This window comes from Meleagris gallopavo, chromosome Z (genome assembly GCF_000146605.3).
Source record: "Meleagris gallopavo isolate NT-WF06-2002-E0010 breed Aviagen turkey brand Nicholas breeding stock chromosome Z, Turkey_5.1, whole genome shotgun sequence".
In the NCBI taxonomy this organism is placed as follows: domain Eukaryota; kingdom Metazoa; phylum Chordata; class Aves; order Galliformes; family Phasianidae; genus Meleagris; species Meleagris gallopavo.
The window spans coordinates 21,108,484-21,122,218 of NC_015041.2; the positions used below are offsets into that span (position 1 = coordinate 21,108,484).

The 13,735-nt window shown below is 38.5% G+C and overlaps 2 protein-coding genes across 2 annotated transcripts in view; both read right to left on the reverse strand.

Annotated features, from left to right (window-relative positions):
- JMY (junction mediating and regulatory protein, p53 cofactor) overlaps positions 1-6,636 on the reverse strand; it is a 55,554-nt gene extending 48,918 nt beyond the window's left edge. The window contains exon 1 of the mRNA XM_031557258.1: positions 6,458-6,636. Within this exon, the coding sequence (XP_031413118.1) occupies positions 6,458-6,636 (179 nt within the window). The remainder of the gene's footprint in view (positions 1-6,457) is intronic.
- A 3,943-nt stretch (positions 6,637-10,579) lies between these two features.
- LOC109363776 (junction-mediating and -regulatory protein-like) overlaps positions 10,580-13,735 on the reverse strand; it is an 11,426-nt gene continuing 8,270 nt past the window's right edge. The window contains exons 3-4 of the mRNA XM_019610193.1: positions 12,942-13,162; positions 10,580-10,788 (exon numbers count right to left, since the gene is read on the reverse strand). Coding sequence (XP_019465738.1) covers positions 10,595-10,788; positions 12,942-13,162 — 415 coding nt within the window. The 3' untranslated portion in view covers positions 10,580-10,594. The remainder of the gene's footprint in view (positions 10,789-12,941; positions 13,163-13,735) is intronic.

Below are 13,735 nucleotides of genomic sequence, written 5' to 3' on the forward strand. Positions count from 1 at the left end.
AAGAATAAACATACACTTCCAGGATAAAGAAAATTAAACTATGGATTTTATCATTACAGCTAGATACAGTCTGGTACACTAAATACAGCATATTAAAATCGAACGCATCAAGAGACTGGTTTTGATAAGCCACACATTATCAGGCACCTACAATACTTGACGTTTTTTTCAATATGGTACATTACTCCTGATGGCTAAAATGTGAAATCATACAGTAAGTAGTGTGAAATAACCCTATCACTCTTACTCTCCCACCTGATTCTCACAAGAGATACGATATTCTTATCTTTAATCCAAAAAATGTAACAGCATCTAGAGAACTACCTCAATATTACTGTAGCTGAAGTAGGGAAAAAAGTGAGAGGTGGCAGAATCAGGGAAAATTACATGTATTGATTTCTGACAACTTTACTGAGGAGTTTATTTCTGAAATTTCAAAAAAAAAAAGACTGAAGAGGGTTAAACAGGTGTGTTTTTTTTTTTTATAATATTTTCTATCCCAACATTGCAACATCAACATTCTTAAATACAGGCTTAAAGTAGAATACCTGCAGAGCCAAAGCCCTTTATACTATTTTTTTTTCAAAATATTTATTAAAAAAAATAATCTTCAAACTTTTATCCAGTATTGCAGCTTCGAAGGAAAAACTATAAAAGAAAATTTAAGAAAATGCCAAGGTCTAGCCCCTCAGAACATCCAGAATCTTATAGCAGCCTTATTTCTGGAGCCTTTCAAAGAACAAAAAAGGAGTAGTTAAAGCTTTGTATATTTTTCAGTAATTAATTGTGGCTTTAGTCTGAAAAACTGACACCAGAAACATCAAAAATGAACTTAGATCATTCTCCTGACTTCAGGCAAGCATGCATTCACCTAAAAAATATTTAAACATTGTTGGCTATTTAAATAGTTGGCCAATCAGATCACATTTAGGAAACACTTGTTTTCACTTTACAGCTAATTCAAAGCCATGTAGTAGAAGTGCTAAGGTCACAATCAAACTCCCTATCTCCTCAAAAATTAATCCCTTACAGTTTTTCCCATACAGAGGATGAAAATAAATCTAATTCTTACTGAAGACTTGTGATCCGTCTATCTTACTGTTCTAATGGAAGGGACATAGGACCATAGGACAGCAACTTCAACACTAAAAAGGGACATCTACCTAGGAAAAATAAAGGATCTATCCAACCAACCATACATTTTAGAAAAGATAATTGCTACCAGGTTTTTACACTTTGGTGGTCTCTGGAGGGAACAAGGCTGTCAATAATCACAGAAGAGTTTTCTAGGTTTAATTTATATACAATAAATATATATTTAGACATAGTTACACTAGATCAGAAAAACCCCTGTACTGAATCAAACCAAAAAAGTATCTTATTGTTTCAAAGGTTGTAATAGCGAATATCCAGGAAGATGAAATATTGCAGATAGTACAGCAACACTTCCCTAACAGTTCAACAGTCTCAGTTTGCAGCTCAAGACTTCTTAAGCTGCCTTTTACACTCCCCTGATTTTACTATATGACTTTGTCCTATCTCCCTCTTTAATAGTGTTTAAGCTTTTAGCACCTGAATCATTATCCATTGACAGAGATTTCACAGCTTAATTAAACAGTGATGAAACAGCTCCCTAAATTATACTTTATTTTGCCTGAGATTAACAGATGGAAGAACTGTGAATCAACTCTTAGAATTTCTATTCTTAAAATTTCTTCTACTGAATTATTAACTAAACGCATTTTTTTTCCCCAGTTGTCAGCCAAAAAAGATGAATAAGTCTTTAAGCGATTATCACAGAATCACAGAATTGTAGGGGTTGGAAGGGACCTCTAGAGATCATCGAGACCAACCCCCCTGCCAAAGCAGGTTCCCTACACCAAGTCACACAGGTGGGCATCCAGGCGAGACTTGAATATCTCCAGAGAAGGAGACTCCGCAACCTCCCTGGGCAGCCTGTTCCAGTGCTCCGTCACCCTCACTGTGAAGAAGTTCTTACGCACATTCGTGCGAAACTTCCTATGCTGCAGCTGATGTCCGTTTCCCCTCGTCCTGTCTCCACGTACCACTGAAAAGAGACTGGCCTCACCGCTATGGCCGCCACAACTCAGATATTTATAAACCTGGATCAGGTCCCCTCTCAGTCTTCTTTTCTCAAAACGAAATAGACCCAGTTCACTTAGCCTTTCTTCACAGAGGAGATGCTCCAGGCCCTTCCATCTTTGTGGCCCTCCGCTGGACTCTTTCCAAGAGATCCCTGTCATTTTTGTACTGGGGAGCCCAGAACTGGACACAGTACTCCAGATGAGGCCTTACCAGGGCAGAGTAGAGGGGGAGGATCACCTCCCTCGACCTGCTGGACACGCTCTTTTTAATGCGCCCCAGAATGTCATTGGCCTTTTTGGCCACGAGGGCACACTGCTGGCTCATGGCCAACCTGTCGTCCACCAGGACGCCCAGGTCCCTCTCTGCAGAGCTCCTCTCCAGCAGCTCATCCCCCAGCCTGTATTGGTGCATGCAATTATTCCTCCCTAGGTGTAAGACCCTACACTTGCTTTTGTTGAACCTCATCTGGTTTCTTACTGCCCAGCTCTCCAGCCTGTCCAGGTCTCGCTGAATGGCAGCACAGCCTTCAGGCATGTCAGCCTATCTTCCCAACTTCGTATCATCAGCAAACTTGCTGATTATCATAAATCTTACAATCAATAATGCATAGTTCTTATGTTTTAGTCCAGTGACACCAGTGTGTCTTGCTAAGGTGGTCTACTATTCTACATCCATCTCTCTACATCCACTTATTACCAAAACAGTAAACAAAATAAAGATTGCAAGCTTTTAGGACAAAAGGACCATTTCTACTGCATGTGCCACTTCTTAATAGAAGCTAGCTTGCAAGAGACACTCCTATGTTTTGGCATGTTAAAAGGATTCTCCTTCTGTAATGCGTATTTTTTTTCCAGCAAATTAGCGTAATGTCATTCAAACCTCTACCACAGAACACAAACTTCTACCACTTCTATGAAGTCATGCTTTGTTAGTGAACTGTGAAATTCACCCAAACTTTTACTTCTAAAAAAAAAAAAAAAAAAAGAAAATGTTCACAAATTTTAAGCCCACAAACATTGCAAAGACTGCATAGACACAAAGTAGAAGTAGCTGCACCAGTATCTGCAACACAAAGGCCCAACTGACAACAAAATCTTAGCCTTGGAAGCATACGTTAGAGACACTGCCACCTACTTGATCTATTTAAGGCCTTTAACATCACTATATTCAGTTTTCACATGAAACAGGAATGTAAAATGAATATTGTTGTATGGTTCTCAAATATCTAAGCTATATAAAAGCACATGAAAAAAAATTGAACCTTTCATTTCAGTAATTTGTGAGTGTGTAACCAATCTCAGTACAGTGGAGAAATACCAGGAACTTCAAAGTGAGAATGTGTTTACAGGAAAGAAATATTTTGCAGCTGGATGAAGAACTAGAACTGAGTAGATTTGAGTTCAATTTCCTGATATGGCTCAACTTCTTGCATTCATTATAACTAATAATTGAATCTGTGTGGCCCTAATTGAAGCAACAGAGTTTCTTTGTTGTCTCATACTAAATGAAGATCTTAATCAGGAACTTATTTTTCCTAACATTTCTATGGCAGAAGGTAGACTCAAACACAGGCAATGCAATAAGGACATAATGGATCAAAAAAGACAGCCTCTGATAAGAACTGTAATACACTTTTTAAGACAACATGCTAAGATAACAAAGTTTAAAAACAATGTAATTTAAAAAATACTCAAAAAGAAATAGTCAGAGAAGTAATGATCATCAAATCCACCTTTCTACCATAACAGAATGCTCGCAGACAAATAATTAAAAAAAATTTTGTGGTGTCTTTAGCAAATTGCTATCCACTGCTAACACATATATATTACTGCTAACAAAAAAAAAAAAATCCTTTCTAGAAAGACTTCTTTTCAGGTTTTCTTGAATAGAATCCTTAAATGATATTTTTATTTTTGAATGCCTGATGCATTCAACGCAGGCAAAAGCAAAATAACAGTCATGAAATTCAATACATGCTTAAATATTCGAAGTCATTGGAAGTAAATGTATCTCTCACTTAGGCTCACTGCACAAGAAAAAAAGGAACTTCAATTATAATCTACAAAAAAAATTACAGAACTCAACCTGTAATTTATTGGAATATATTTTTATGAAAATATCACTAACCACTTACCATGGTGTTTAAAGTGAATGTTCACAACTGTACTGTAACAATTATAAAGCAAAAAAAAAAAAAGGAAATAAAAAATACAAGACTAGTTACTGATTCCTACATACGCAGGAAGAGACTTGTTGGTTTTTAAGCGTTTAGCCACACATTTCCATTTGTCCAAACTATTTCACATACTTACAGAATTACAAAGGATTCTCCCTGTGATTTAATGTTTCTGTTTACTGTCATGAGGACATATCTTGGGAACCAGTCCACAAAAACAGACTCTGGTTTGTCTCAAAGGAAAGTTTTCATCATTCTTCTCAAACAAAATTAAGAATAACAGATGGAATTTACAGAGGTACTGAACAGGAAAATAAAAAGATCTGTTGTTTGTGTAGAGTTCTACTTTTGATAAAAGTACTGATAGCTGATAAGTAAACCAGTAACAACTGGCCTAATTTAAACTACAATTCAGACTTCTAAAACACTGTTCAAATCCCAAGTATCTACATGTGCAAAGTTAGAGCCCATATCATAAAATCATGGAATCATAGAATTACTCAGGTTGGAAGGGACCTCAATGATCATCAAGTCCAACCGCAGTCTAACCATAGTACCCTAACTCTAACAACCCTCTGCTAAATCATATCTCCGAGCACCACATCCAAACGGCTCTTAAACACATCCAGGGACGGTGACTCAACCACCTCCCTGGGGAGCCCATTCCAACGTTTAACCACCCTTTCTGTAAAGAAGTGTTTCCTAACGTCCAACCTAAACTTATCTTGGTGCAACTTGAGGCCATTTCCCCTCGTCTTATCTTAACTGTCACCAGTGAGAAGAGACCTACCCCACTCTCACTGTAAGCACCTTTCAGGTATTGGAAGAGAGCAATAAGGTCTCCCCTGAGCCACCTCTTCCCCAGTCTAAACAGCCCCAGCTCCATCAGCCTCTCCTCATAGGGCTGATTTTCCAAGCCCTTCACAAGCCTCACTGCCCTTCTCTGGATCTGCTCCAGTGCCTCCATGTCCTTTCTGTACTGAGGTGCCCAAAACTGAACACAGTACTCGAGGTGAGGCCTCACCAGTGCCGAGTACAGGGGCAGGATGACTTCCCTAGTCCTGCTCACCACACCATTCCTGATACAAGCCAGGATGCCATTGGCGTTCTTGGCCACCTGGGCACACTGCTGGCTTATGTTCAGCCGACTGTCCATCAGAACACCAAAGGTCCCTTTCCATCAGGCAGCTTTCCAGCCACTCCTCCCCAAGCCCGTAGGGTTGCCTGGGGTTGTTGTGACCAAAATGCAGGCTAACCACTATACAATATGTAGCTCCTTCCACTGTATCTCATCACTCTATACTTTCAGTTACCTAACTTCTGTATATACAGCTTTACTAACTTATGAGAAGCTAAATTAAAATATGAAAGTCAGAACTTTATTAAAACTTAGACACTACCTAATTCAAATATATCACTGACATAGACAGCTTCTTCAAAGAGTTTTTGATATGTAATTAGAGTAGTAATCAAGCACCTATGCATGAAAAAAAAAAGAAAAACTATTTTTGATCTAATATTTTTTAAGACTTTGTCACACTGAGAAAGAAATTAAAATGAAGTATTAAAAAGACAACTTTGTTCTTGAATGTCAACTGCTAACAACAGCTGTTTTACATTATTTTATCCACAAAATGACATACATGAAAATTCAAAAGGATCAAATAGCAGGACACTAGATATATTCTTCCCTAAAACGACAATTCCAACAAAACAACTTTGGAATTAATATAATCTTTTAATGAGAAATTTCACATGACTTTTAGCTGGGTTTGCTATACTTCAAAAACACACATTTTGTCCAAACAAAATGATTGAGTCTCCTAAATTGTACACAACTGGCATTGCTGGCAGGCAGATCATCTCACAGCTGAAGCCACCAGGCTTGGAGGGCTGAAAAAACGTGCCTCAACAACCCGAGTAAAGAATTTCCACCTAACATCTAACCTGCATCTTTCCTCTTTCAGTTTAAAACCATTCCCCTTGTAAAAAGAAGACTGTGTAAAAAGTCAGTCTCCTTTTTGCTCCTAAGTTTCCCTCAAGTAAGTGGATGGTCTCAATGAGGTCTCCCAGGAGTCCTCTTCTCCAAGCTGAACAAGGTCAACTCCCTCAACCTTTCTTGAAGGATTGCTGCTCCAGCCCTCTGATCATCTTCGTGGCCTCCTCTGGACCCACTCTAACAGCTTCACATCTGTCTTATGCGGGGGGCAGCCTGGACGCAGCACTGCAGGTGGGGTTTCACGAGGACAGTGTAGAGAGGGACAATCATCTTCCATTCCTGGCTGGCCACTCCTCTTTTGATGCAGTCCCGGATACAGTGGGTCCTCCAGGCTGCAAGTGCAGCGCTGGCTCATGTCCACCTTTCATTCACCAGGAACACCATATCCTTCTCCCAGTCTGTACACTTATCTGGGATTACCCTGATGCAAGTGCAACACCTTGCACTTGCCCTTGTTGAACCTCATTAGGTTCTCATAGGCCCATTTTTTAAGCCCGTCCAGGTAGCTTTGGATAGCATCCCTTGCTTCTACTGCATCAACTGTTCCGCTTAGCTTGGTGTCACCAGGAAATTTGCTGAGGGTGTATTCAGTCTTGCTGTCTACACTGTTGACAAAATGCTGAACAGCACCAGTCCCAAGACAAACCCCTACGGAACACCACTCATCACCAACCTCCATCTGAACACATAGCCGCTGATCCCAACTCCCTAGCTACAGCCATCCACATAGTTCTTCATTCATCAAATAGTCTAATCTTCAAACCCATCTCTCTCCAATTTAGAGGTAAGGATGCGGTGCATGACCACGTCAAATATTCCCAGAAACCATGCATCTTTTTGGCAATTCCATGGCTACATTCTATTAAATGAGCTTGCTAATTTGGAATTTACTCCAGTGCCACTTGTACTTTGCAATTTCATTCTGCTTCTGTTATGCCTAGCTTTAGGATTATCCCAGCTCTTCTACAGTGTTGTTTCAATCATTTTTTATAACAAAAATGTCCCACCATATCATTTATGAATTCCACCTTTATTTTGACATCACAAAAAAACCACAAAGATCCTCACTGTACTGCAGCAACAAACATACTGCGTGCTAATCCAACAGTATCCCTTTCAACACAATTGTTGCTGTCTGCAGCTTACACAGGCCTTACCAAGATCTGTGGTTTTTTTTTTTGTGTGTGTGTGCACAACTGCATCTTCTTGTACTAACAGTTTTTCACCAGGCTATTTAGAAAACCATGTACTGACACTAAAATCAGAAGACGCTTTTCCTACACTGATAATTATTCTTTATTCTGAAGTACTGTAAGAAAAGTAAGAAAAATTATTGGCATGTCATGGTAGTGTGGAAAACGTAGCAGCTTTCTGTATATTTAAGTGTAAAAAAAAAAGTTTTATTAACATACTAAATGGAAACTATGATAAGACTGCAACCCTTCTACCATGCAGGATTCCAAGTCACATTTGTCACATCCAATTTTGCACAAAATCACTAAGGCCAGAAAGAATCTTTAAAGTCATCTAGTCTAATCATTGACCCATCACCACCATGCCTAGTAACCCATGTCTCTCAGTGCCACATCTACTCCTTGTTTGAAAATCTCCAGGGACAGTGACTCCAGTACCTCCCTGGAGAGCCTGTTCCAATTCATTGCTACTGTTTCTGAGAAGAATTTTTTCCTAATACCCAACCTCTGCATACTTAGAGCTATCCTACTTTCAAAGCAATAAAAAAGGCATTTCAGAACAGAAGATGGTCTTGATACCATCCCAATCACCTTGTTTTAATCTTCAACCTTATTACACAAAATCCCAAAGCACCATGTTGATGCACACCCGTCAGATGCTTCTTGTTCCTCTTTCTCAAAAAGCCCCCAACCTTTCACTTCAGAGACCTCCATCATCCTACTATACCGCAATAAATCTTGTTTCTCTATTTAGTCCCAAATGCTTCTCCACATCTCAATAATCACTCACTAATCAAAATGAATCTCTATTACAAAAAACTATAATTGTGATGAGGCACAGTTTAATTTCATACTTGCATTTACTCCCTCATACATGAAGCTCCCTGTCTTCCACAGAAGATCATAAAAAGGGACATAATCTGTCTGCAAATTTATCAGTCTGTACCATGTTAAAGTCCTAAGCTTGCTGAGTAACTTTTTTCTAACAGAATTCAGTGAAATTTTGCTGGCCAACAAGCATTTAAAGAGTACTCTTAAGTCAGGAATTCTATGAATAAAATGTAAATTAATATTAGTATGCCTGCAAAGTTCTTAGAATATCCATAAGACAACAGACTCTGAAAGAAGATTTTTAGCATATTTTTTGAGGAAGTACCACAAAATCTAATGCGTGTGGTTTTTGTCTGCTAAGATATTTAAACACAGTTTAATGCATGCACTCTTTCCTCAGGAGTACTGCAGCTAGTACTCTGGAAGACTGCCTTAATAAACAGGGTAAGCAAAATCAAAGTATTGCCTGCATAACAGGCTAGTCATCTGTATGATTACTAATGTGAAGACTTCTTCCACATAGACTGTCAAAGATTGCTCAAAAAAGTGCTTGTGCCCCAAGAGGTAGTATGGAAATTACAGAGCTGCAGATTTCAGCTTCTATTCCTTTTTTAATGCATTTTAGTGGTTAGCTGTTGAATATTAACAGCAAAAATTGTAATCCTAGTTGACTAACCAGGAAAAGGTAAAAAGAAAATAAGTGGTACAAAAGAAGCTTTTGAGGTGGAAAGGGCCTTTAACGATCATATAGTCCAACTCTCCTGCAACAAATAGAGACATATACAGCTAGATCAAGTTGCTCTGAGCCCCATTCAGCCTGATTGTGGATGTTTCCAGGTACACCATCTCTCTGAGGAACCCACTAATGCCCTTCACCACCCTTATAAAAAATGTCTTTCTTATAAACAATCTAAATCCCTTCTCGTTTACTCTGAAACTATCTCCCCTCCTCCTACCCCAGCAGACTCTGCTAAAGAGTCTGTCCCCTTCCTTCTTATAGCCCCCCTTTAGATACTGAAACGCTGCTATCAGTTCTCACTGGATCCTTCTCATTTGCAGGCTGAACAGACACAGCTCCCTCAGCCTGCCCTCACAGGGGAGGTGTTCTGTCCCCTGGATCATTTTTGTGGCCCTCCTCTGAATGCACAATGGGTCCAAGCACCTCTTGTACTAAGGACTCCATAACTGGATGTGGTATTTGGGATGAGGTCTCACCAGGGCAGAGCAGAGGGGCTGGATTGCCTTCCTCAACCTGCTGACTATGCTTCTTTTGAATGCAGCACAGGATCCAGCTGGCCTTCTGGGCAATAAGATTATGTTCAGCTAGATCACGTTCAGCTGGATCATGCTCAACTTGCCATCCATCAGTATTCCCAACTTTTATTCAGCACAGCTGCACTCCATCCTTACATCCCCCTAGATCATATTGATAGCATGGGTTGCTGCAAATTAGGTGCAAGTCCTTGTGCTCAGATTTATTGAACCTCATGAGATTCACCTGGGCCCACTGCCTGAGTCTGTCTAGGTCTCTCTGGATGATATCTGGTCCTTCAGGCATTTCAGTTGCGCCACACAGCATGGCATCATCCATAAACTTGCTAAATGCGCACTCAACCCCACTGACGATGTCATTGATGAAGATGTTAAAGATCACTGGTCCCAGTACTGACCCCTAAGGGTTGCTACTTGTCACTGATCTCTATCGAGACATCAAGCCACTGACCACCATTCTCTGGATACTATCTCACAACCAGTTCCTCATCTACCAAACATTCCTCTCATAAAATCCATACCTTTCCAATTTGGGGAGAAAGGTGCTATGGGGGACCATGTCAAAGACACTACTGAAGGTGGATATGGCTGAGTTATCTTATATCAACTCCCCTTCTTCCATATGCCTTAGCATATCTTCCATGGATGATCTGCTCCAAGGTCTTCCCCAGCACCGGGGTGAGACTAATATGTCAGTAGTCTGAAGGGTCATATTGACCCTTCTTGATTTGAATACTATACTGCCCTTTTTTCCAATCACCCGGGACTATACCTGACTGACATAACTTTTCAAACACCATCAAGAGTGGCTTGGTGATACACCAGTGAATTCCCTCAGGACTGTGCCACACCTACAATAAAATTTCATTTGCTTTACATGATTGACTGTGGGGTTAAAATACAAACTTATTCTATTGCAAATATGAAAAATAATGACTTTCATGTCTGTTGGTTCATTTCTTTCAAGTGCATCCACACTCCTTAAAGCTTCAATTTTTTACTACATGTTTAATTTTTCTACCTACTGGTATGAAAAATTACCTCCTCTTTCAGTGCATGTTTCTTCTGCTCCAAACAGATTTCTTTAGCACGCATCAACTGCAAAGTCTCCTTAGAAACTGCATACTGAAGCTTTTCCATACGTTCCACTGCTGCTGCCCATGCTGCCTTACCAAATTTTTTCTGGTCTGCTCGCATTCGGTCATACACAGCTACAGAAGGGAAGAAAAAGGCAAACATTTTATCAATCTTTTTATTCAGATCTCTATAATGATTCTAATATAGGGATTGTGCACATGTTTGTATCCAAAAAATACAAAGTTCTCGTAGCAGAGAAGTCATTCTATGGAGTAATAACCTTCATATTTGAGGTTTAAGAATTCTTAGGATTCACATAAGTATGTAAGTCCCTATTTGTTTACCATTTCATTATTATTAATCCAATTTTTGTTATTCAGAGGAACTATTCTGAACACATATTACCTGAATGTCAGAACTACAAGTTAAGAACTGTTGACTTAACAAAAATACTGGTTATTGTTACTGTGTGGTCTTGAAGTGCACCCCATGTTCCCCCTGCTTTTGAAAGCCTCTACCATAAGCTACTGAAATCACCAGTTTCCCTTCACGAATTCTACAGTGCAGTCATAAATTTAACACAAATCTGCAGAGCGAAATAAGAATTACAATTTAAAACAGAAGTTTGAGGTTGACTTCAAGTGCAATTCAGAAGGAATAATGTATTTAACAAACCTATTTTTGTTAAACAATGTTTTCTTTTTAAACTCAAAGATTGCTTTATGGAATAATTATATAACAAGGTACAATCATCCCTTAATGTACAGAGATGAACTAGAATCTTTTAAAGAAGCCTTCAGAGTAGCAATAGTCCCATATGTGACTCAGGATTTCTCTTCCTGAGCCCCAGAAAAAATCTAGGCTAACATATTTCAGATTTTCACCATTTTTAACATATGGAACAACCACATAATATTGATCACACTTAACTTTGCAGAGCAAAAGACATGGAAGTCGCACAACCAAAAAGAGCAGCATTCAGTCCCTAGGTACCAGACAATATCAATCGCTATTGTTAGAGAATAAATATCTATTTGTTCTCATGTATTTTTTCCTGTCATCTGTTATTACTTTGCTATGTACAACATCCTTATGATCAGCAGGAGGCCAAATAAAGCAAACAAAAAAAAAAACAACCTACACACCTATATTATACATTTATCAAAAATCTCCAGGCATTTCATTTTCCAGTGTCCTTCCCCACAATCCTGACAGCTGTACATGAAAATATTACATGGAAAAAATAAAAATAAAAAGGAAAGGAACTGTAAATACCCATTTTTTATTAACTAATGAGGTGTTTTACTTGCCATGTTTGTCATATTAGAACAGAAGCTAAATACATTTAGAATTTGCTCTAATTAATATGTTTGAACTAGTTTAGTCACTTTTTCAGGTAAGATGAAGTTTCATGTTAACCCTAACTTGAGTTGTTTTACAGTGATTGCTTCTCTTAATGTAGATCTGTTCAGGGAGATGACAGGAAACCTACCCATCAAAAAAGACTTTCTTCCAGGGGTACAGCTCATTCATGTATCTGCACAAACACTACCACCAAAGCAAAGAAACAGACAGGAATCTGCATTCAAGCAGGGGAAAGAGTGGGACAAACTTTTGTAAGCAGCAGTACACAGTCAAACAAAAATAGAGAAGATGAAACTGCACCCTGAGGTTTGTTTACACTAATTAACTGATTATTTTGGTTAAAATCATACAAGAATAAGAGCACAGATGTCTGCACAAGCCATATGTCCTTGCTTAACTCCACTGACTCATTTAGTAAAACTGTGTGAAAGATTTATCTATGAAGACTTTCAAACAGAGCTGCTTTGAGAGCAGTTAAAGCTGAGCTGTTGCTTAGTGTTCAGAGCTATACAAAATTTTACTGGAAGGCAATGAGAAAAGGAAAATGAAACTAAGTGAAAAGCAATGGACACTTATTATTGTGATACGCCATATCCAATGCACGAGAAAGAATCCATCAGGGATTCCATGGTTCCTAAATCTTTTGCAAATATAACTGCCACTAATAAAATCCCACTGTGAAGCTGGTTGTGAAACTTTATTTAAAAATTTATATTGTGACTGCTTCTGATAGCATTCTGTAAAAACTTATTTGAGAAAGATTTCAACATACACAGAAATAAAAACAAGTAAGAACAACCAACTGCATTTTCCTCACAGAGGATTGATAAAAAAGGAAATCACATGGTACTATACAGAACATGATAAACATTAACCTTTAAAGATCTTTTATTTCAAGTACAAGAAGACAGAAAATAACTACCTTTCTGTGCTTTAGCTGTTATTTCAAAGTATTTAACTGTAAGATCTTGAATAGAAAGTACAGCCATGTGGGCTTTCCTCTGCCAATCAGCATCTTCTTTCTGCAGACTCTCAATTCTTCTGGGGCCTAGGTAGTCATTCTCTATTGAGATCTGAAAAAAAAAAATCAGACCGTAGTTAATAATACTGCTTGCTTCTGAACAGTGATCAGATTCAGCGTGGCTAAGAACAAAAGAAAGAAAATAACAAAAAGAGAAAACTATCAAGTCATCATGGCTTTTATTCAACAGGAAAAAAAAAAAGGTGTTCCTTTCTGTTGAAAAAGTACATTCATGGCTTCATTATTACTCTTACTAGAAACCCAACAAACTCAAATATAAATCTGATTTACCACTAACTTCTCATTAAATACCATATCCTCAACAACAAGCATGCTTTATCCAGGCTTTCTTCCAGCCTGGAATATTCCAATGTGAAGCAAGTGAATGCTCTTAGGTAATAATAAAGATGGAAAAAGGGGATGTCGTGGGATGCTGGGAAATAATCATCAGTTTTAGGAATTCTTCGTTGTTTTAGCGATGACTTTAAAAATATTTCCCCAGTGACTGGGAATTTAAATACTTTTTCCATTTCTAAAATGGAAGCAATTTTAATTTGAACTAATAACTATTTGAAGCCAGCAAGAGAACTGGGATTTCTTTTGAAATTTAAAAACAAACAAAAACGTAGCTGTCTCTCCCTATTTTTCGTACACACTTCTGAGAAGGTTGAGGTTAGTTAAGCAGTCCAACTGCA